This window comes from Chiloscyllium plagiosum, unplaced genomic scaffold, assembly GCF_037043375.1.
Source record: "Chiloscyllium plagiosum isolate Xiang-an unplaced genomic scaffold, Cpla_swu_hap1 HiC_scaffold_22, whole genome shotgun sequence".
In the NCBI taxonomy this organism is placed as follows: domain Eukaryota; kingdom Metazoa; phylum Chordata; class Chondrichthyes; order Orectolobiformes; family Hemiscylliidae; genus Chiloscyllium; species Chiloscyllium plagiosum.
This window is the reverse complement of record NW_028270160.1, coordinates 34,369,885-34,392,635: the sequence shown is the minus strand read 5'-3', so window position 1 is coordinate 34,392,635 and position 22,751 is coordinate 34,369,885. Positions and strand designations below refer to the sequence as shown.

The following is a 22,751-nucleotide window of genomic DNA, read 5'->3' as shown; positions in this document are numbered from 1 at the left end:
TGGCAATGAGTTCCACAGATTCACTACCGTTTGGCTGAAGAAATTCCTCCTCATCTCAGTTCTAAAGGGTTGGCCCTTCAGTCTGAGTCTGTGCCCTCGAGTCCTAGTCTCTCCTATCAGTGGAAACATCTTTTTCACGTCTACTCTATCCAGACTTCTCAATATTCTGTGAGTTCCAATGAGATCCTCCCTCATCCTGCTAAACTCCATCGAGTACAGACCAAGAGTGGGAGAATTAAATAAAATCTAGATAAGGAGTCCAACAGTTTAAGACATGTCACTAACAAAAGAAGTTTGAGAAATGTTCTTATCTGCAGGACAAATCCGGTTTTCCAGTGTTTTTGTCTGTATTACTTTCTCATCACTTTAGTGGTACAAGCAGTCAGAAAGGCTGGGAATTAATCTGTCTCATCAGTTAAGTGACATTTAATTCCTAACATCCAAACATTTAAACCCTATGAATGGGAAAAAAAAATCAATAGATTGCTGCTGCGTTCAAAGAAAATCTCGCTGTGGTGTAATGTCATGGTAAAGAATATTAAAACTATGTATTTAGTGAAATCAAAGGAGGGTTTCATGGTAATGTGAAATTTGAACCAATGTTAACCTGTGACGAGTCTAGGAAAGTACTGACACATGAAATACAAGCAGACAGTTTATGTTGGCACTTTCTTCACTCCTGACCATGGTGCATTACATCAAATCAATTCAAGCTCTCAAATAGTTGGAAAATACAAAAGCTCCTTTATGCTTTATGGTTTCCTGAAATTTGTTGATTTATGGAATTTAATTGGGTACTCACGAAGGATAAATTGCTACAAAATTAGAAAGTGCTGTGGCAAACATTTCAGTCACCACTTAACAAATATTAAGTACTGAACATAGTTTTATTTTAGCCAGCGTGATAATAAGATTAAAAACTGCAGGCTTTGCAGAGTTTCTTCAGTTTAAACTCAAAAAAAAGGGGAAGACTTTATTCCCTGATAATTTGAATGGTATCCATAAGTTCTGGTCATTCTTTCACTGATCTATTTTAGTTTGCTGCATGTTCAGAATTTAATATTACAACATAAAAATGTTGTTAAATATTTGTGTGCATAATGAACACACTTAGGAGCAGGAGTACAGTAGGACATTCAGCCCCACTATACTGCTCTGCCATTTAATGTAACCATGCTGATCCAATTGTAGCCTTAGCTCCAGCAATTCCTGCCTATCCCAAGAACTTTAGATTACCATTCTTTAGAGTAGAGAGTTCCGAGGACTCAAGTCTCACTGAGAGAAAAAAAAACTCCTTCTCATCTCTGTCTTAAATGGAAGATCAATTCTATTTAAACCATGTCCCCGAGTTCTAGTATCTCCCCTAGGACAAACACCTTTCAGCATTCACCCTGTCGAATCCCCTCAGGATGTTATGTGTTTCAATAGATCACCTCTCACTCTTCTGATGGATACAGGCCCAACTTATCTCATCTTTCCTCATAATATTTCCTCCTCTACTATCCGAGGTATCAGTTGAGTGAACTTGCTCTACATTGCTCCTAACACTTTTCCATTCTTTCTTAAATAAGGAGCCCAAAACTGTACACAGTACTCCATATATGACCTCACCAACATTCTACAACTGTCGCAAAACATCTATATTTCATTACGCTTGCAATAATAATTTGTTGTTGCTGTATTCTAAGATTTTGCGATTCATATACCAGGACATCCATAAGACCATAAGATACAAGAGCAGAATTAGGTCATTTGGCCCATCAAGTCTGCTCCAACATTCGATCATGGCTAATATGTTTCTCAACCCCATTCTCCTGCCTTCTCCCCATCTCCTTACTAATCAAAAACTTACTTATCTCTGTCTTAAATACAATGAGTTCCACAGATACATCACCCTCTGGTTGAAGAAATTCTACTTCATCTCAGTTCTAAAGGGTTGTCCCTTCACTCTGTCCCTCCTTACCTCAAACTTCTGCAATCTCTCTCTGTTTAAGTAGTACATTGCCTTTCTATTTTTCCTGCGAGAGTGAATGAGTTCACATTTTCTCACGTATTGAGCATCTATCATATTCCTACCCATTCCCTTAACCTGTCTGTATCTTTTTCAAACTCTTTATGTCCTCTTCACAATATAATTCTTTTATTTACTTTGTGCCATCAACCAAGTTGGCAAATATGTATTTGGTCCCTTCATCTAAGTCATTGATATAGATTGTAAATAATTGAGACCCTAATACTGATCCGTATGGCATACGGCTTATCATAATATGCCAACTGAAAAATGACCGATTTATTCCTCCTGCCTGTAACCTATAGGTAACCAAATCTCTGTCCATATTAACATGTTATCCCCTACACCATGATTTTCTAAGTCCCCCGCTCTATCTTCTTTAATAAAAATAAAATCCAGCATTTTCCCAATGACAGATATTTAACTGGCATGTAGTTTCTTATTTTCTGACTCCCTCCTTTCCTGACTGGGAGGAGGCATATTCTCTATTTATTATTCTAATAAAGCCTTTCCAGAATCCAGGGAATTGTAGAAAATTAAACCAATGCATCTATTATCTCAGTAACCACTTTGTTGAGGACCCTAATATGAACACCATCAGGACCTGGAACTTGTCAGCTTTTAATTCTGATAATTTTCTCATTATGCTTTCTCTGGTGATTGTAATTGTTGTATGTTCCTCACTCCCTTTCAAAGTTAGTTAAATTATTTGAAGCTTGATATTTGTATTCTCTACAATAAAGATAGATGCAAAATAACTAGAAAAACTCAGCAAGTCTGGCAACATCTCTGAGAGAAACAACGTGAATGTTTTGAGCCCAATATAACTCTTCTTCAGGACTTTTTATATTTTAGATTTCCAGCATCTACTTTCATATGATACAAAATATCTGTTCAATTCATCTGCAGTTTCTTTATTGTCCAATATAAATTCCTCAGTCTCACTTTCTGGAGGGCCAATCTCATTTTACAAGTTCTTTCCATTTTTAAATACCGAAAGAAACTCTTACTTTCTGTTTTGTATATTCCTAGCTAGTTTTTTTTCTCTCTTTCCTCATTATTCTTTGAGAAATCTTAGATGTTTTAAAAATATTCCATCCAATTTTCTGGCCTAATCAACCCTTCACAGACTTACATGCTTTTCTTTTTGATTCGAAACTATCTTTAACTTCCTGAGGTGACCATAGATATGCCTGCTTCTCCAGAGACTTTCAGGGGGTTTAAAGGTCTGTTTAAAATGTCTGCCACTGCATCACTCTGACCCTTAACCTAGTTTCCCATTCACTTTAGCCAATTCTGTCTTCATACTCTCTTATTACCCTTATGTAAGTTTAAAACATGAGTCTTAGACCCACTCTCTTCTCAAACTGTATGCAAAATTCAATCATGTCATGATCACTGCTACTGAAGGGCACCATTAGAATGAGGTCGTTAATTAATCCTATTTCATCCCAGGTTACCAGATCGATCTAGAGTAGTCTGCTCTCTATTTGTCTCCAGAAAGTGCAGCTCTAAGAAACTGTCTTGAAAATACTCTATGAACTCATCTTCCAGATTACCTTTGCCAGTCTGATTCATTCTATCTATATGTAGCTTAAAGTTTACCTGTGAATGGCAGCTTTTACACCTAAAAAAAACTATCCATATGTGCTTCACTATGGTATAATCAGACAAAAAAAATGGAAGCTACACCAAAGAAGGAGCTATTAGAAGGGATGCTCACAAGCTTTGTCCAGAGTTGTTTTTGAGGAGAGTCTTGGAGGACAAGGTGGAGAAAAGCAGAGGGAATTCCAGACTGTGGGGCCTCATTGGCAGAAGGCACAACTATCAATGGTGGGAGGATTTGACAAGAGGTCAGAATCAGCACAATGGAGAGTTCTTGGGGAATGTTATAGAAGAGACTACAAAAAAAGGGCAAGGTGAAGCTCTGAAGTTATTTACTCTATTAGTGAAAGTTTTAAGTTGAAAGACTAGAATCTGTCTGTTTTGACCAATTTTCTCTATTTTCCTTGATAGGGGATTTGTTTCATTTGAAAATAAAAGTTATATATTAGAACCCATTGAAGGTGTCACCGATAACACACACTTGATCTACAGAGCGGAAAATCTTAAAGGAAATGTGGGTACCTGTGGACATAACTTCAGAACATCATCTACAACTGTGGATACTGACACTGAGTCCTTACAGAGGTCTTCTACAAGGGTAGGTTAATTGCATTTGCTTAAGGGAATAAAATACCACATGCAATGTGTGGCCAAGTAGCAATGATTTTTTAAGAAGCTTTCTAAAAAGAACTTCCTAATGTAATTATTTTGCAATAAATCTGTCACATATTTGAAGATTCCTAACAGATTTAATGTATATGACTGTTTTTCCTGGCAATTATCCTTAGCAATAGTCTATCTTTTAGTATAAAAGATATGAGCAGACACAAAGATGTTGGAGTTGGATGTTTTTCCTTTCATGCAAAGCAATTTTTTAAAAAAAAATGTTAGGATAAGCGCATTTTTAAACAAAAGTACGTGGCTAAGTGTCTTCTTCCAGTTCATGTAAAACTAGCATTTGGAAAATTGCGGGACACTAACTCATTGCTGTTAAGGTCAGCAGATGAGCAGAACATTCTGTGCCTAGCATAGCTGTGCAATGTCATAGGTTCATTGTTGAACATTGCAAGGAAAACATTAGATCTACAGTTCCACACTTGCATCCCATTACCCATTGATCTGATTTGCAGTTGAGGAATGAAGACTTCCCCAAATTAAACTTTGCAAATAAGTTCAAAAAGATGAAAAGTAATACAATGAAATCATGCATTTGACATTAAATCATCTGAAATATTTTAGAACTGGCTCTGGGTGGAAGGTAATATTAAGAACTGCTTTTCCAAGTGCAATAATGTTAGCTAGTGCAAGCAACATGGATATGCTTGCAAATCAAAATTACTATCCAGGTTAGTTGGACAGAATTTGTTTTGGTCAGTAATATTCAACACATGAAATTACATACAGGTCATTCTGCGATAACATGTCTTTCATCAACGCAAATTTGCCGTAACGCGATTGGGGACACTGTTTCTAAAGTATGAACTTTTAAATGTGTGTTGGCTGTAACGTGATCACATCGCCAACACTTTAAGTGCTGCTTCTAAAGCACAATTTTTCTATAACGTGGGATTTCACAAGAAAGCAACCATTGTGTTGTAGAAGAACTGATTGTGTATTAAATTAAAAATTAGTTAATAAGAAGAAGCAACTGTTGGAGAAATGTTTTAAGAAAAACGCATCTTTAATGATTTTCATGTTCTCTGGATACCTCAAAGTACATCATGTCAAAAAGTTACTTTTGAAGTGTAGTCACTGCAATTTTGTGTGCAAAGGAAATAGTAAAATTTTGCAGAGTTGAAGTCCAATCAGCACACATTAAGTAGCAAGTTAATGTGTAATACTGATGTTAGTTTGGGAAGTGGGTGAATAACATTGACCAAGATATTGGGATGATTCCTTCTTCAGTTCAAATAGGGATTTGAGCTCTTTTATATCTGCATGAATGTGGTAATGGAACTTCTATTTAACATCAGTGAAACAGAACTAGATTGAAATGCCAACCTAGATTACAACTAGATGCTTAAATCCAAGAGTAAAGCTTGAATCCATAATTGTTTCATAATCCATTTCATACAAGGGAGTTATCAACTGCTGCTATCAATTGAACAGCACCATTTTAATTCCTACCTTTCACATGCAGCTATAAAACATTTTCATGCATATTCTTTCTTAATCTGTTAGTGGTACATAATTCTCAGTATTTAATGTACAATTGTTAATGTAATAGCTACACTGAAAAACACTCACCAGTAATGTTGACTTGTGCTATTCATAAACTGTTACAAATCATTTGAGAAGAAACAAAAACAATTACATGTTTTAAATCAGATAAGGTTATGAATCTCTTGTTTATTACCTTCGCTTTTGAAATGTTTAACATGATTGTGACAACATGATGGATTTACAATCCAATCAAGTAATCTAACTGACTGTCAGTCTATACCCTTAACTGAAAAGAAATTAGCCAACAGTGTTCCTTTGTGTTATAAGATAATAAACATCTCCTAAGCAATCTTGACATTTAAATTGGGGAATTTATCACAAGTAGACTCAATACAACTGAATACCATTAGAGTTATAAGTGATTGTTTTTTACACTTTCACTTGTCTACCAGGGCCCAGAAACAGGTGTCTGTTTGGCTGTTAACATACTAATAACTTTGTCATTGGGAAACTGCCTCCAGGATAAGGCTCAGTTGCAAAGTTGAGTATGTAATAAGACAATGTTCTGTGTTCATTTCTTTTTTCAGCCTCAATTCCAGAAAGAAATTGAACCATTTAAATATGACAGGAAATTGTGAAAAATTTGAAAATTCTTCAAACAATAAAAAATCCAAGTTTTAAAAAGGTGTCTAATTTTCATGTTTTGTATACAATAAGAAAATAATTCCACAGAAGAGTGAGAAAATGTTCTGAGTCTCATACTGCCACAAGATTCCTATGTTAACATTACTAGCATATCAGGTGAATGTTGGCAATGTCAACATACAAGGCTTTTTATTAGCAGTGTTAATAAAATAGGATTTTGCTTATGATTAAAGAGAAATTGAACCCGATATGTGGTAGGCATTGTACATGTTGATGAGGGCCACATGTTTTAAATCTGAAGAATGTCCAAATTTCCCAATGTTTGGCACTCGAGCATTATCATCTGGCGACAGAAAGCTTTTGTGTCTCCAAACCAATTAATGACTTTGCCATGTAAGCGGAAAATGTTCAGTTTCCAACTTGTTTTCCCTGCATAGAAGAAATGCATTAAAGAGTATCTCCATTGGACATTCATATATATATATATATATATATATACTATTGAAATATAAAATCCTTTGATAAAGCACCTTTCTGTACAGACCATGTACTAATTCTAGAGGGAGAGGTTTATACATGGAAATTTGAGACCTTCACATTTGGTTGAAGACACAGCCAGTGTATTCAGAGTTGGGGGTAAACTGAGTTATTGGAGGTTTGAAGAACTAAACAGGATGAAAAAAATAGAGGAGGAATTTAGCACAGAGCTTTAAGTTCTAAATTCGAAATGTTCAGGGATTGACAATGTTGATTGGCTGGTCAAGTATGAGTGTAGTTGGTGAAAGTTAGAATACAGACAGCAGACCTTTGGATAAGCTGAACTTCATGGAAAATAGGAGGATGACAAGACGTGCACTGGATTAGGTAGGTTCTGGATGTATATTAGCATCTAAAAGGAGTTAGGCTAGATTTTGTGAGCTATTTTGTGTGCAGCCTCCAGCAGTCTCTTTAAGGATCATTAGCTTATCCAATGATCATCTAATACAGGTAGGTTGGTTCACTCAAATGGTAGATTGTGGTGCTAATAATGTCACAGTCATGACCAAAGACGTTGTTACGATTTGCAAGTCGAGGGTTCACACTTGTAGGCTATGCATTTGTCATTGCTTTGGGTGGTGCGGTGGCTACCTCACAGTGCCAGGGACCCAGATTTGATTCCAGTCTCGGGCGACTGTCTGTGTGGAGTTTGCACATTCTCCCTGTGTCTGCATGGGTTTCCTCTGGGTTCTCCGATTTCCTCCCACAGTCCAAAGATGCGTAGGTTAGGTGAATTGGCCAAGCTAAATTGCCCATAGTGTTCAGGGATGTGCAGGTCAGGTGCATTAATCAGGGGTAAATGTAGAGTAATGGGAATTGGGTTTGGGTAGGATACTCTTCGGATGATCAGTGTGGACTTGTTGGGCTGAAGGGCCTGTTTTCACACTACAAGGATTCTATGATTCTAAGATACACATATGCACACAAGCTTTGGCCATTTGCACCTGCAAATTGGAGACCTACAGCTAGTGCAGCACCTTGGTTTTCATATTTAAGCAACTTCACGTCCACTTCAGGCAACTTGTTCATTTGGTGCACGTCTAAAAATTACACCAGGTGGGCCTTATGCAATTAAAGGCCAGCTGTCATGACCTCTCTGTCAGATCTTCAATTACTGCCTTTATGTGATTAAAAAACAGTTTTTTAAAATGCCTCAATTTGTTTTAAATAATCTTGGTGAGACACTAATTAGAAAACAAAAATTTGTATTGCATTTTCAACAAAACATATCAGACAAGGAAGTTCACATGTGAATGTTTATCTTTTCTATAAAATTACCAACAGTTTGATGATGCATTTGACCCTTAGTTATATCACTGATGACAATAGGTTACATGGTTACTCTGAAAATGAGATTTGACACAACTTTGATAACCTGCAAAATTTTAAAACCCAACCTCAAGTTAATTGACTGTGTAGAAAGTCTAGACTCTCCCAACTCTAGAAATTTAAACTTGCCCTTGAGGGTTGGAGTTCTGAGCATTCCTGTATTAATGAGATGCTGGCTGGCTGAACGAGGTACTGCCTTTACAAGGAGTGTAGACAAACGGAGGTTGGGTTTTAGCAAAAGGTTCACATACTGTCTCTTCAAAAACAAAAACAGAAGTTGCTGGAGAAACTCAGCAGGTCTGGCAGCATCTGTGAAGAAAAAGCAGAGTGAACATGTTGATACCAGTGACTATGCTTTCTCTCCACAGATGCTGCAAGACTTACTGAGTTTCTTCAACAATTTCTGTTTTTAGTTCAGATTTCCAGCATCTGCAGCTCTTTGTTTTATCTAACTGTCACTTGAAAAACTCATTACATTTAGTGTTGTATAGAGTTTAAAAATAGTTAATTATTTGAACATGCTTTACATGCCTGTGATGGTTAATAGAAATATTGGTGTGCCATTGTCACAGACACTTCTCAAGCTTTGTGATATCTTCTTTACTTCCTCCTCTATTATAGGGTATATAAATAGAATTTGAGAGCTTTATAGAAATAGCAACTTATTACCTGTACCTTGTTTTGCAGCACAAAAGAGACATATCGAAGACCACTAAATATGTGGAACTTGTTATAGTAGCAGACAATCGAGAGGTAGGATATGAACTTACTTTCAGTTCAAGGTACTACAGACTAATTTTTCAATTAGGTATAATTTTGCTATTTTTATTCTGCTCCTTAACAACTGCAAAAAAGTGCACCACCTTAGCAATATCTCATGAAATGTGAATGAATTAAGAAGGAGCATCTTAATCATTTGCTATGTGTCTCTTTTTGTTTGTCCACATTTTGTCAGCTAAGCGGATTGTCGACCCTCAGCCAGTGTCTTTACCTTTTCCATTGCAATTTTAGTGCAAGATTATGGGATTTCAGTAGTGAGACTTTCCACAAGAAATATGTACTCTTGGAATCCATGCCCTGTCAATCAATTGTTCCAGCAATTAATATGCTTTGATCTATTTCTGTTGTTTCTTTAATTATTTAGAAGTTAAGAATTGTTTTAATTGAAAAAATTTCCCCAAAATACCTGAGTAATCATTATCAGCCCATGCTGCAATATAATGAAATGTAGGAATTTAGGAATGGGCCAGACCACCTTAGAGACACCCACATCCTACGAAATTTCTCATATCTTACTGTCAAATCATTCACCCAGTATTTATCTGGTTTGCTGATAAAATTAATCTTTTCTTGCAGTCAGATTTTATACCTTTATCACTGTCACTGTGTGATGATTGACTAAAAAATGAGAATAAATTTCAATTTACATGTAAAACTGACATTTGCAGATTCGCCATGCAATTACACAGCATCCCCTCCCCCATCACTGTTTTTCTTTTTGTCAGTCGAGAGGAAAATCAGACTGATCACATGATGGGCTGTTGAAATGGAGGCAGCAATTCTTCATTTACAGCCAAAATGAAAAATCACCCTCTTAATTTTTCCCTCTTTAAATTTGGTACATCCATACTAAAACTTACAATATGGCCAAATTTTTATTTATTTATGTTTCTAAAAGTTTAAAAAGGCTAGTTCTCTTAGTTCATGACATGAACCATTTAAGAACATCAAAACATGTTTGGACCAGATTGCCTTGTGCAGTTAGCTAGTGGCCAAGATTAATTCTCATGCTGTGATTTACTGATCCTAAAGTTACGTCTCCACATGACCTGAGCTAATGGAAAATGACAGTGATACATAACATCATATTCTAACAATGAACACTGGTACAACTTACTTCTTCATAAAAGATGTCCATCCTATTCAAATATCCTCATGATTGTGACCTTCTCTGATCAGACAAACTTTGTGGCTGTAATGTATACTGTATTCTGTGAAAGCATTATAATCTCATCATTCATACGTAAGCAACTGTAACTCTATAATGCATTGCATAAAAACAGGCATTGAATATTTTTGCAAAAGTAAACCATATGCTATTAGAATCCTTGAAGAGATTGATAATATTTTAAAAGATGTAAAATTCCAGGGAATGACTGAAAGGATCACAACAAAATTTCACGATTTTATTGTAACACTAAAGGCAACTTTAACTAAGCTTTATTTCAGTAGAAAGTATTAATTCTAAAACTACAGAAAAGTTACTCATTGGCCTTAAAATAATCAAAGGTCAACCTCTATAGTTGTGCTTTATTCAGTTCCTTAAACTGACATTTCATTCTCCAGGAACCAGTCAAAGGTGACTATTAACTCCCAGGGACTTGCTTAATTTCTTTTCCTTTCCCAGTCAGGTAACTACTAATCTAGAATTGACTTTTACCCTGAGGGATGAATTGGAGATTCTTCCCTCAAACCAAAACTAGGTGAACCTTCTTGCTCTGGTTAAACTGTCTAAAACTTCAATTTGAGCACAAGCTCCCACCCACATTCTATGTGGTGAATAATAAAGATTTGCTGCCTTTCTTCTGTGTGTGATATTCAGGGATATCTTAAGATAAAGCTCTGCGAATTTATATTACAATGGTTTGCTATGGATTCTTCACCATCCTGAATCCCACACTCTGGTAATGCGAATCGCATGGGCTTTCTATCCAGGTGGAAATGTGAACTAACTATCCTTTAGATCCCTAGGTCAGCTATCTGAAGATAAAATGACACTCTTTAAACATTTAGAAAACATAAAATTCTTAGCACTTCCATATGAGATGTTGAGACTAGTAATCTACCTAGAGTTATCGCAGATGTCTTTTCCATTGTCCACAGGTCTAGGCATATTGTACCTTTTTCCATTAAATTAATTTGGGGTTCACTGCCACCAAAGCAACCAAACTAGCCAAGCTTGTTGTCAAGGAGGATTTAGAGCAGGTCACATGATACTCTTTATTATTCTGTTTTTCTTCAAATTAAGCAGAAAGTTCAAAAAGATAGCAAACATCTAAACTTCATATTTGTAATAATGTGCACCCTGGACCTCAATCACTTGCCCAAGCTCACTTTTAAGAATGGGTAATCATCCACATGGGACAGGAGCAAAGTTCCAGTGCCTACCACATTTGAAATCTTGAGAAATCCCGTTAGGAATACTAGGAAAGATAATGTGCCACTTTCCCCACTTCAGAAAGTGTGTGCCCCTTACTATCTCCTTATACTGAGACTAGGTTTTAAAAATATTTTTTAAATTGTTGCATTTTTGGGACTGCAACCCTGATTTAAATGCTTGACTCCCATTTTGGCCCATTGTCTCTGATTGTCACAAATGTATGCCTGGTCCAGGATGCCAGACCCTGGGTCTAATCTTGTCAACAAGCTTCTTGAGTTCCTTTGAAAGTTGCAAATGGAGTACACCGATACACCCATATCTCTAAGTAACATTCAAGCTCAGTAAAAACTTAATCAGATACAAATAAAAATTTAATGCGCATCATTTGTCAGATAAGTAAGTAAGTAAGAACTAGGACCAGGTGTGGGCTATATGATCCCTGAGCCTCCTTCATGGAATCACTGTAAGATCATATCTGATTGTGTTTCACCTCTATTTCACTTTCGCATCGGATCCCCATGTCCATTGATTCCTTGAGAGTCCACTTTGCATACTCAGTAACTGAGCAACTACAGCCCTTTGGGATAGAGAATTCAAAAGGATAACAAATCTCAAACAGTTGTTGAAGTTAAGGTTGCAAGTCTCATAATCCAGTGTGCCATGAACATTTTAGAGAGGACCATAATTGTCAGAAGTGATAAAGTAAACTTCATAAGCCAATGTAAACATAATTATAGTAATCTTTTGTGTAAATCTCAAGTTTCAGAAACAAGGGAAGGATTTGGAAAAGACTAAACAGAGACTGATAGAAATTGGCAATTTTGTGGATAAGGTAAGTATGCAAAACAATATTTTGAAAGCAATTAATTTTGTCCAACTATGTGATAAACAGAGAAGGGAGTAAAATGCATGTGTGATAAATGTTGTAGTTTGAGAATCAATAGGAACATGTCCTTGCTTATGATTTCTGCTGATAAGACTTCATTGAGAGATGCTGTCAGCTAGAGTACACTTGGAATGGTGACAAGAATAAGAAGTGTTCGATAAGGCTCACCTCGTATCTACACCCAAAAAACTGAGCCTCATTTAAGTTCATCCCACAAACAAATCCTGTGCCCTGTGAGAGCCTTAAAAGATGCCTAACATAGTTTGAAACTTGTGGAAAAAGACTATGACTATCTTCTCAAACTGATTCCCCTCTACTCTAATCAGCACCAACAACTTCTGTTTGTTGGAAACCTGTAAATAATGAAGCGTCCCAAAGTACTTCACAGAAACATTACAAAACAAGGTCGATACAGAGCCAGGAGAAAGTGAGGACTGAAGATGCTGAAGTACCAGAGTCAAGAGTGCAGTGCTGGAAAAGTGCAGCAGGTCAGACAGCAATTGAGGAGCAGGAGAATCGACGTTTCAGGCATAAGCCATTCATCAGGAAAAAGACTGATGAAGGTCTTATGACCGAAACATTGATTCTCCTGCTCTTCAGATGCTGCCTGACCTGCTGTGCCAATCCTAGATACAGAGCCACAAAGGAAACGGGAAGTCAGTTGATCAAAAGCTTAGATAAGAATGACTTAAATGGAGAAAGTGAGATGTAAGCAGAAAGGTATAGGGAGGAAATTTCAGAGCTTGGAGCATGGCAATGGATTCTTTGGACACAAATGGTGGAACATTTATGATTGGGAATGCTCAAGAGACCAGATTTAGAGGAGGTCCAGATGTCGCAGACAGTTATGGCTTTGGAGGAGGTAGATTGGCAGGGTCACAAAGACATTTGAAAACAAGGATGAGCTTTTTAAAATCAAAACATTATTTGACCAGGAGTTCATAATCATCAGTGAACAGAACGGTGTTAGGAAATGGAGCTTGCTGGGAGTAAAGAATTGGACAACAACATTTTGGATGACCTCACATTTATGGGAGGGCAGAATGCGGGAGATCAGCCATAGTGCATTGGAATAGTCAAGTCTAGAGGGGACAAGAGCAAGGAGGACGAACTCTGAATAGATCAGCTGAAACAAGTGAAGATGGGTTGGAGGATTTGAGCTATAGGGAGAGGCTTAACAGGCTGGGGCTGTTTTCCCGGGAGCGTCGGAAGCTGAGGGGTGACCTTATAGAGGTTTACAAAATTATGAGGGGCATGGATAGGGTAAATAGGCAAAGTCTTTTCCCTGGAGTCGGGTATCTAGAACTAGAGGGCATAGGTTTAGGGTGAGAGGGGAAAGATATAAAAGAGACCTATGGGGCAACTTTTTCACGCAGAGGGTGGTACATGTCTGGAATGAGGTGCCAGAGGATGTGGTGGAGGCTGGTACAATTGCAACATTTAAGAGGCATTTGGATGGGTATATGAATAGAAATGGTTTGGAGGGATATGGGCCGGGTGCTGGCAGGTAGGACTAGATTGGGTTGGGATATCTGGTCAGCATGGAAGGATTGGACTGAAGGGTCTGTATCCATGCTGTACATCTCTATGACTCTACGACTCTATGAATAATGTTACTGAGATAGATAAAAACAATCTTAGAGATTGCTTGAATATGAGTTCAGAAGCTCATCCCAAGATCATATGTGACACCCAAGTTGCAATACAAACTGGCTTAATACCAAACTGCTGGCAGGCAGCAGACTAGAGACTGTAGTTAAGGGACAGAGTTTGGAGCAGAGACCAAAATGTCTTTAATTACAAATATTTAATGTTCACCAATATTAATACTTATCATCACATCATCATCCCAAAAAATGATAGTATAAATGTGGGACTGGAGACTAAAGGGTCATTCTTGGGGCAGATGGAGTCCTTAAGACAATTTTGTTCTTGTATTAAAGATTGGAATTTCTTTACCTTCGTTATATTATTGAAAGTTGTAATGAGATGTATTTGATAATTGTACTGCTTAGCATTCTTGATTCCATTTTCCCATGGAAATGAAGATGGATTTATTTTCATACTGTAAAGAGGAAGAGAATGAGGGCATGAAAATTGTCAAATTAAAAATGCTTGCAGTCGAACATCAGAGAAGGTAGCTCTCCAATGCGGTGGACACTCAGTTACCAGACCTGCACAGTAAGAACTGCCACAGAAAACAATACTCACCCTCCATCGTCTCCAATAAAAACTATTGGAGAAATATGTAAACTTCTAGCTCAAATCCTACACCCAAGGAACATATTGTATGGAGCAGTCTAGTTCATCACTACCATAAACTCAATCCTCCCACGCAACAACAGGTGATGTACCCCACATTAGCCAGTTGTCAGCCACGGACACTTGCTTCAAGAGAGTTACACAGTTTGGTTCTCCAAGAACATTATTTCATGTTATGTGCTCATGATGTTGGAACAAGAAAAGGCCTGCTACTTCCAGACCCTAATGTTCACGAAAATGGTAATAATTGTAAGGAACATGACCAGCATTGAGGATCTTATGCAGGAATGAATAATTAGCACCAGAACAGTCTGAGGTCAAATAAAATTATTCTTTATGCGATGTGGATATGTTTGTTGCCCATCACTATTTAACCTTGAACTGAATAGCTTTGCTAAAGTCATCTCAGAGGCATGGCTGTGGAGCCGCAGGATGCCCAGAACAGGTAAGGATGATAGATTTTCTTCCTTCAGAACATCAGTGAACCAGATGTGTTTTTATGACAATCAACAATGATTTCGTGATCACCATCGTTCTGCCTTTAATTTCAGATTTATAAATTGAATTCAAATTGCACCAACTGGAATCTGCATTGATCACTAGGCTGGTGACATTACTGCTGCACCACTGTTTTCCTTCAGTAAATAACTAATATTGAAGATTGCTTCATAGAATAAATCACATCACACCTCCTTGTTCTCACAAAATGCTTGACCGATAATAAAATTCTAGATGATCTCCCAGGGCGATCAGCTGCTGACAGGCTTTCTTCCAGTACAAAAGAGGAGAGAGACATACCTGAAGCACATGAAGGCATTAGAGGAAGGCTTGAGGTACCAGCCATGCTCAAAGTCACTAGCAATATGTCCACATGATGAAACTTACTGGTTTAAGGCACAGGCTCAGAGATTAAATCACATACTATCATGTCTTCCAGGGACTGTAACATTCTTTTGTTTGGACAATCTACAGAACAGAGTTAGCCGCTGTACTGGAGGACCCCAGTATTTTAAAAACACTTTGTTGTGTTTTTATCCACCTCTTCAAACTCATCAATGTAACTTTCTCCAGGGTAATCTACAGGTTGTGAGATACTTCCTGCAATATGCTATAGATGTGGATAGTGAATTACGTCCATATTGCATCTTAACAATTATGTTTATAGAATCTATCTCCATTTGAAATGTATTCTTCTGGTCGTTACTCTTATGAATGTGTTGAGATCTGGATTCTCTGGGTTTTCAGCTCAGGATGATCATCTTTCACTGAATATCCACTGCAACTTGTGCTTGCATAGCGTCTTTGATGTATCAGAGAAGCTTCGTAATGCAATTCCGGAATGTAGGCTCTTGACAGCTGAAGACGTGACTCCCAAATATCTTCTGCAAAAAACAATGGAGTCTTCCCTTTATTTCACTCCAGGTTTTTATTCTCTACCATGCTCCATGCTTCACTCAGCAACAACTCTTTTACTTCACTAATTGCTTACAAGTAAGCTCCTTGATGCTAGTTCTCAGTGGAAAATACTGTATGACAGAGTTGTTGCGGAAATGGTAGGAATGGTACTTCCCTGAGTGGTAGTAGATCATGTAGGAAGTGCCTGGGCTGCCATTAGAGTGTCCAACCTTCTTTTTGAAAGGTACTCCATGAAGTGACATACAAAAAAACCTTCTTAGCAATGCAGATGGTGACAATGCATCTGGAAGACCTCATTGCTGAGTACAAAAGCAAAGCAAAACTTTGGGAAAGCACGTGAGGCTGAAATGGATTTGGATCATTCTTCTACTGAGAAGCTCACCTCCAACCTGATGGTGGCCTATCGACACTCTTTGGTGTTGTCTCAGAATTTGTCGAGCCTACTTATCTTTAACATGGCTCTCCTCCATTAATATTTCCCCGATGAGAGAATGCATTAGATTAGATTACTTACAGTGTGGAAACAGGCCCTTCGGCCCAACAAGTCCACACCGACCCGCCGAAGCGCAACCCACCCATACCCCTACATTTACCCCTTTAACCTAACACTACGGGCAATTTAGCATGGCCAATTCACCTGACCTGCACATCTTTGGACTGTGGGAGGAAACCGGAGCACCCGGAGGAAACCCACGCGGACATGGGGAGAATGTGCAAACTCCACACAGTCAGTCGCCTGAGTCGGGAATTGAACCCGGGTCTCTGGCGCTGTGAGGCAGCAGTGCTAACCACTGTGCCACCGTGCCGCCCACATTGTTAACATCTTGTAAGTGTCATAGTCTCTGTCCTCGATACAAGTGCTTACATGCCAATATGATGACAATATAAGTTGTTGGCTTAGATAAAATGTCTTTGCAAATTAGGAGTGGCATTTATTACATCCACTGTGAGTCAAAAGAGCAACTGCTAGGTTTTGATGGTGATTAAGTGTTTGAAGAGATTTTCTTTTGCATTGGTGAGTACTCTTGACCACAAAAGCTTTCCCTGGAGAGAAAAGAATCAAAAGCTCAATTACCAGCAACAATGGGGACTGATTGAACCCTTGATTGTGCTAGTCACCTGCCTCTAGACAACCAATGAAATCCTCCAATAGCAACCTGTTACCACCACTAGTGAGAAACCTTGCCATCACAATATCTGTCTATTTTACTTTTCTTGGAACAGAATGATAATTTTAAATAGGAAGTTCTTTCCAATCATTGTTATCATAACTGCAGTTAAATTCAATAATTCTTAGCAAATGCAAGATGCTGCATCTCTACCCTGACCATTCTGTTGTTTTTCATGAATGATGATTGTTCTGGCTGTGGATGAGTCACTACAGCCACCAACTGTCCAACCCCACCTTTACTTTTGGTTTTGATCCAGATACTTTACCAGTTCTTATTTGGTATTTATTTCATTTTCATAGTAATTGATTCGGGAAACTCTAACAGTGTAGATATTAACAAATGGTTACCATCAACTCTGTTTAATCAGGGGATTTTGACATTTTTTTTCTGTTCTTTCATAGATGTGTAAGTTCTGGTCTTCGGATGCTTTTGGAAAATGTTCATAAAAGATATAGAGACCAATAATTTTGATAGATTATTTTGGTTTTAGTGAAATGATAGACAATTGTGAAGAATGACAAGAACCAATACGATAACGTGTGATGGTTTAAAGTAACTGAAATTATTAGCCCAGATTTTGTGGTCAGGAGTAAAGTGAATTTGCTCACTACTAATTTTGGAGTAAGCTTTCCATAAAGATCTAGTGCTCTCTATGACATGGATTCCCTCATTGCAGATATTAATTTGAACCTGGCACCAGGTTAAGGGGACGTTTAGGCATCAAACAATAGTATTATCATCAAACAATGTGAGTAGCCAATCACATTGAAGAATTCTCACAGACAACAAATCAGAAAGATAAAGGCACTGATTATTCTTTATTTTTAACATCATTTTATTGAGAGTGAAATAAAGAGTGGGACATAAATAGTGAATTAAGAAAGAAGTTAAAAATCATAAATTTTATAAATAACATCACTTTTGAAAATGTTGAGTTCTTTTCATCATATTTGTGGAATGTCAGAAGTCATCCGTTAATTTTTCAGTGCCCATGAGATTATTTGATGATAATTATCATAATTATTATGTTCATACACAATTAAAAGGCCCAGATGCACCTCATTTAACTTCTACTTGATTGCAGTCTATGGGGACATCTACAGCACACCTGATGAAAAAGCATTGAATCAATGATGTTAACTTATAAATGTCAGTATTGAACTGTGTTTGTGTAGTCTCTGGGATTTGCTGTAGGTTTTGGAGGGGTGATGACAGTGAACACTTAGTTTAGTTGTTGCAACATCCAGCCAATGATTACATATTGTGATTAAATATGACCCATTTATGACTTTTTGGAGGTTTCATTGTCTTATAATGGATGTAACTGGTATTAAATGATGATTCACTGAACTACTTACAGCTAATATATGGCCCCTATGTTCCTTTGCGTATAATACTTATTTTATTATAGTTTTACAGATCCTTGAATATACGAGTTGCCCTTGTTGGAGTTGAAGTTTGGACTGACATGGATAAATGTTCAATAACTGGAGACCCATTCGCCACACTCAATGAATTTCTTGACTGGAGGAAAATGAAACTACTGTCCCGTAAACCACATGACAATGCCCAACTCGTGAGGTGTGTACTGCATGGTACAATTAATTCTGTAGCCATGGAGTCAACAAGACCCAATCATATGTGCCACAATCTTAATACATCATACAGTTGCACTCTTTTCTCAGTTATAGTATTAGAGATACACAATCCTTTATCCGAAATCCGATTTCGGAATAAATTACATTTTCACCATGAAATTTCTTTTTAATTACTAAACAGCAGATGAATGGGTGACTAGTATGAGTGCTGAGTCACACTTGATGTCTGCCAGTGCTGGGCCACGCTACCACATCTCATCAGAGTGATGTAGTTCGAGTGGATGTGGAGTTGGGTCACCTGTTTGCATGCCAAACTGACGTTCCACATTCCACAAAAAATATTTCAGATTTTGAAGCTTTTTTAATTTCGGAATTTTGAATAAAGGATTGTGTACCTGTATTGCTAGTTTAGTCACATCAGCTTTGACCTTTTGATGTTGACACATTTACATTTCAATCAAGAGTGTGGTGGAAAAGCACAGCAGGTCAGGCAGCATCTGAGGAGCAGGAGAATTGATGTTTCGGGCATAAGCCCTTCACTTTCTTCATATTTACATTTCAAACAGTTGAAACAAGAGGAGATATACGAACAAGAGGTTCCCATTTGCCCTCTCAAATCTGAGTCACCATTCAGTCGGATCTGTATATTCTCTCTTTGTACCCACTTTTCAGAATCCTTCATATCCTCATGTAAAAACAATTGACCAAGTTCAATTTTAAGGTTGTCTCCAGCTTATGGAAAAATTCAACTTAAAGTCGTAGAGTTTTACAGCATGGAACTAGATCTTTTGAACCAAACTGGTCCATGCTAACCAAAATGTCAGTCAAACAAACCCCATTTCCCTGCACTTGGCCAATTTCCTTCTAATCCTTTCCTATCCATGTATTTGTCCAAATGCCTTTTAAATGTTGTTAATGTACCCACCTCAACCATCTCTGCCGGCAGCTCATTCCATATACATACCTGTGTAAAACAGTTGCCCCTTAGGTTCCCTCTCATTCTTTCACCTCTAACCTTAAACTGATGCCCTCTGGTCCTTGATTCCCCAACCCTGGAAAAAACAATGAGTGCATTCACCCTATCCATGCCTCTCATGATCTTATGCATTTCTATAAGGACCCCCCTCAGTCTCCTCTGCTCTAAAGAAAAACATCCCAGCTTGTCCAACCTCTTCCTATTAACTCAGACCATTGAGTTCTGCCAACATCGTTGTAAATTTCTCCTGCACTCTTTCTAGTTTAATAGCATCCTTCCTATAGCAAGGTGACAAAAACTGAACATCATACACTAAGTGTGGCCTCACCAATGTCCCTACAACTGCAATATAACATCCAAACTTCTATCCACAAAGCCCTGACTGATGAAGGCCACTGTGCCAAAAACCTTCTTCACTGCCCTGTCTACCTGTGACTCCACTTTCAGAGAATTTTCCATCTGAACTCCAAGGTCCCTCTGTTCGAGGACTCTTCTTAAGGCCCTACCATTCACCATGAAACTCCTACCTTGATTTGACTTTCCAAAATGCAAGACCTCACACTTGTCTATATTAAACTCCATTTGCCTTTTCTCAGCCCTCAGCTGATCAAGGTCCTGCTGCAATTTCTGATAACCTTCCTCACTGTCCATGATACCTTCTATTTTAGTGTCACCTGCAAGCTTACCAATCATACCTTGTACATTCTCATCCAAATTATTGATATAGATAACAGACAGCAGTGGGCCCATCACTGGTCCCTGAGGCATTCCACTAATCACAGGCCTCCAGTCCGACAAGCATCTTTCCACTGTTATCCTCTGTTTCCTACCATCAAGCCAATTGTCTATCCAATTTGCCAACTTGCCCTGGATATTATACAGTCTAACCTTCCAAATCAGCCTATCATGTGAAACTTTATCAAAACCTTTAATGAAATCCGTATAGACTATGTCTACTGCCCTGCCCTCGTCAGCCTTCCTGGTCACTTCATCAAAGAACTTTAATAAATTTGTGAGACATAATCTCCCACTGACAAAACCATGCTGACTAATCCTCATCAAACCCTGTCTTTCCAAATGCATGTATATCTTATCTCAGAATCTTCTCAAATAACTTACCTACCACAGATGTTAGGGTTACTGGTCTATAGTCCCCAGGTTTTTCTTTGCAGCCCTCCTTGAATAAGGGCATAACATTCACTACCCTCCAGTCTTCCAGGACCTCACCCATGGCTAACGATGATGCAAACGTATCAACCAGGGACCTGGCAACCTGTTCTGGACAATCATTGAATCTACATTGAAATCTCATTGAGATACAAACAAGATGTATTAATCAGAATGAGTGTGACAGACATTATAATACTGGTCTGTATACATCCAGTCCACCACATAAACACTGCATCTCATTATGCATTAAAATGCCACTTTACTGCCAGTTTCAAGGCAGGTCAGTTTCCATGTTAAGACATAAGTTCAGATGAATGTTGTGTGTAAGTTACAATTCCAGCTCTCAATATAAAAAAACATTTGAAATTGTTGATTATGGAGAGTAAATTATCTCTAGAAGTACTCCACCAGTTTTCAGATCATGACTACTCGTAAAATTCTCCAACTAATGAAATACCTGGGCTGAATCTGAACTCAGCTGATGATTAACAGAGTTAGACCAGAAGAATAGTTCTCATGAAAGATATTTACATAAAATCTCATGTAGCTTTACATGTGCCAAATCACGACAGGAAAGAGAGGTGATAGCAAGGAACAGCAATCTGAAACAAACAGCACCTCATAAATTAACTTCTCAGTTAAAAGCAAAGGATAAGTGAACTCAGTTGGAATCCTTCTTATTTGTGTTTAAACCACTTCCTGTTCACTCGAAAGTATGAGATTCTGACAATAATTAATGACAACGGCTTTGTAAAATAAATGTTGTGCTATCAAAAGGAGCTGAAAATCCACATTAAATTTATTTCAGGCACCAGCCGACAGCGGGATATCACATGAATATTGCCAGTATCACTAATCCTCATTTCTAGACTAGAGAATTAAAGGCTGCTGCTTTTCAGTTTTTATGCTAGATTTCTGCTGAGTGCCTTGATTCCTTTCTGGAACCTGATACCATAGGCATTAGGGACGTGAAATTTAACAGAGATTATCAGTAGGCAATTTAACCATGGGGTCATTATGGACAAATCCAAACTTGTCCTCAACAATTGCTTTTACAACAAAGTCATTAGATAATGATTAAGACTAGAAGTTTGGCTGAATTTTTCCACTGTTATCTAAGATGCCACAGCCAACTGTAACACCTCTAGTACAGTCCTGCTGAGATCAGCTAACTGAACACAAACCAGGAATGAAACTCAAATTTTATGGCACAGTTTATTGAAAATCAAGTGAGACCGTAATTTGAATCTGACAGCATCAAAGAGTAATTTATCCACAAGTAAATTCACTGCCTTAATTTTGTATAAGGCATTTTTTTTATTTTAGACTTCATGTTCACTCTTTCTATATTATATGAGAAAAAATTATTGAAAGAGATAGTAACAAGCTCCAAACTCACAGTTAATCTATTGTACTTTAAATTAGGATCAGTTATTAATAATGAACTGAATACGTTTATTTTTATGATGAAATTCAGCAAAAGGATTTTCCATGCACTGTTTGTCATGTCAAACAATGAAATAATACCGGTGGCAATATGGAAAATGTATTTCTTCTGAAAATATAAAAATAAATTACCCCAGAAACCTCACAGGGAATAAATCATTAATTCTGGATCTAATTTTTTAAATGACAATCTGTCACAAGGATAAAATGCTTCAAAACCTTGGACAAAATTTAATTTCACCACTGGAAGGGGGCTGAGACGTAACTGAGTGATGGTGGAGGACGGGGGTACAGCAGAGGTGCCTTTGGTGGTGGTGATAATACATATAATCAGTTCAGAATCTATGGGGTGGAGAGCCTGATGTCTTCCTTACC

General features: G+C 37.7%; 1 protein-coding gene across 5 annotated transcripts in view; it reads left to right on the top strand.

Moving 5' to 3' along the window:
- adam12a (ADAM metallopeptidase domain 12a) overlaps positions 1–22,751 on the top strand; it is a 345,430-nt gene that overhangs the window by 225,443 nt on the left and 97,236 nt on the right. For all 5 annotated transcript variants that reach the window (XM_087998950.1, XM_043712617.2, XM_087998953.1 and 2 more), the window contains 4 exons: positions 4,028–4,214; positions 8,978–9,043; positions 12,211–12,282; positions 18,598–18,767. In XM_087998950.1, the coding sequence (XP_087855076.1) occupies positions 4,028–4,214; positions 8,978–9,043; positions 12,211–12,282; positions 18,598–18,767 (495 nt within the window). The remainder of the gene's footprint in view (positions 1–4,027; positions 4,215–8,977; positions 9,044–12,210; positions 12,283–18,597; positions 18,768–22,751) is intronic.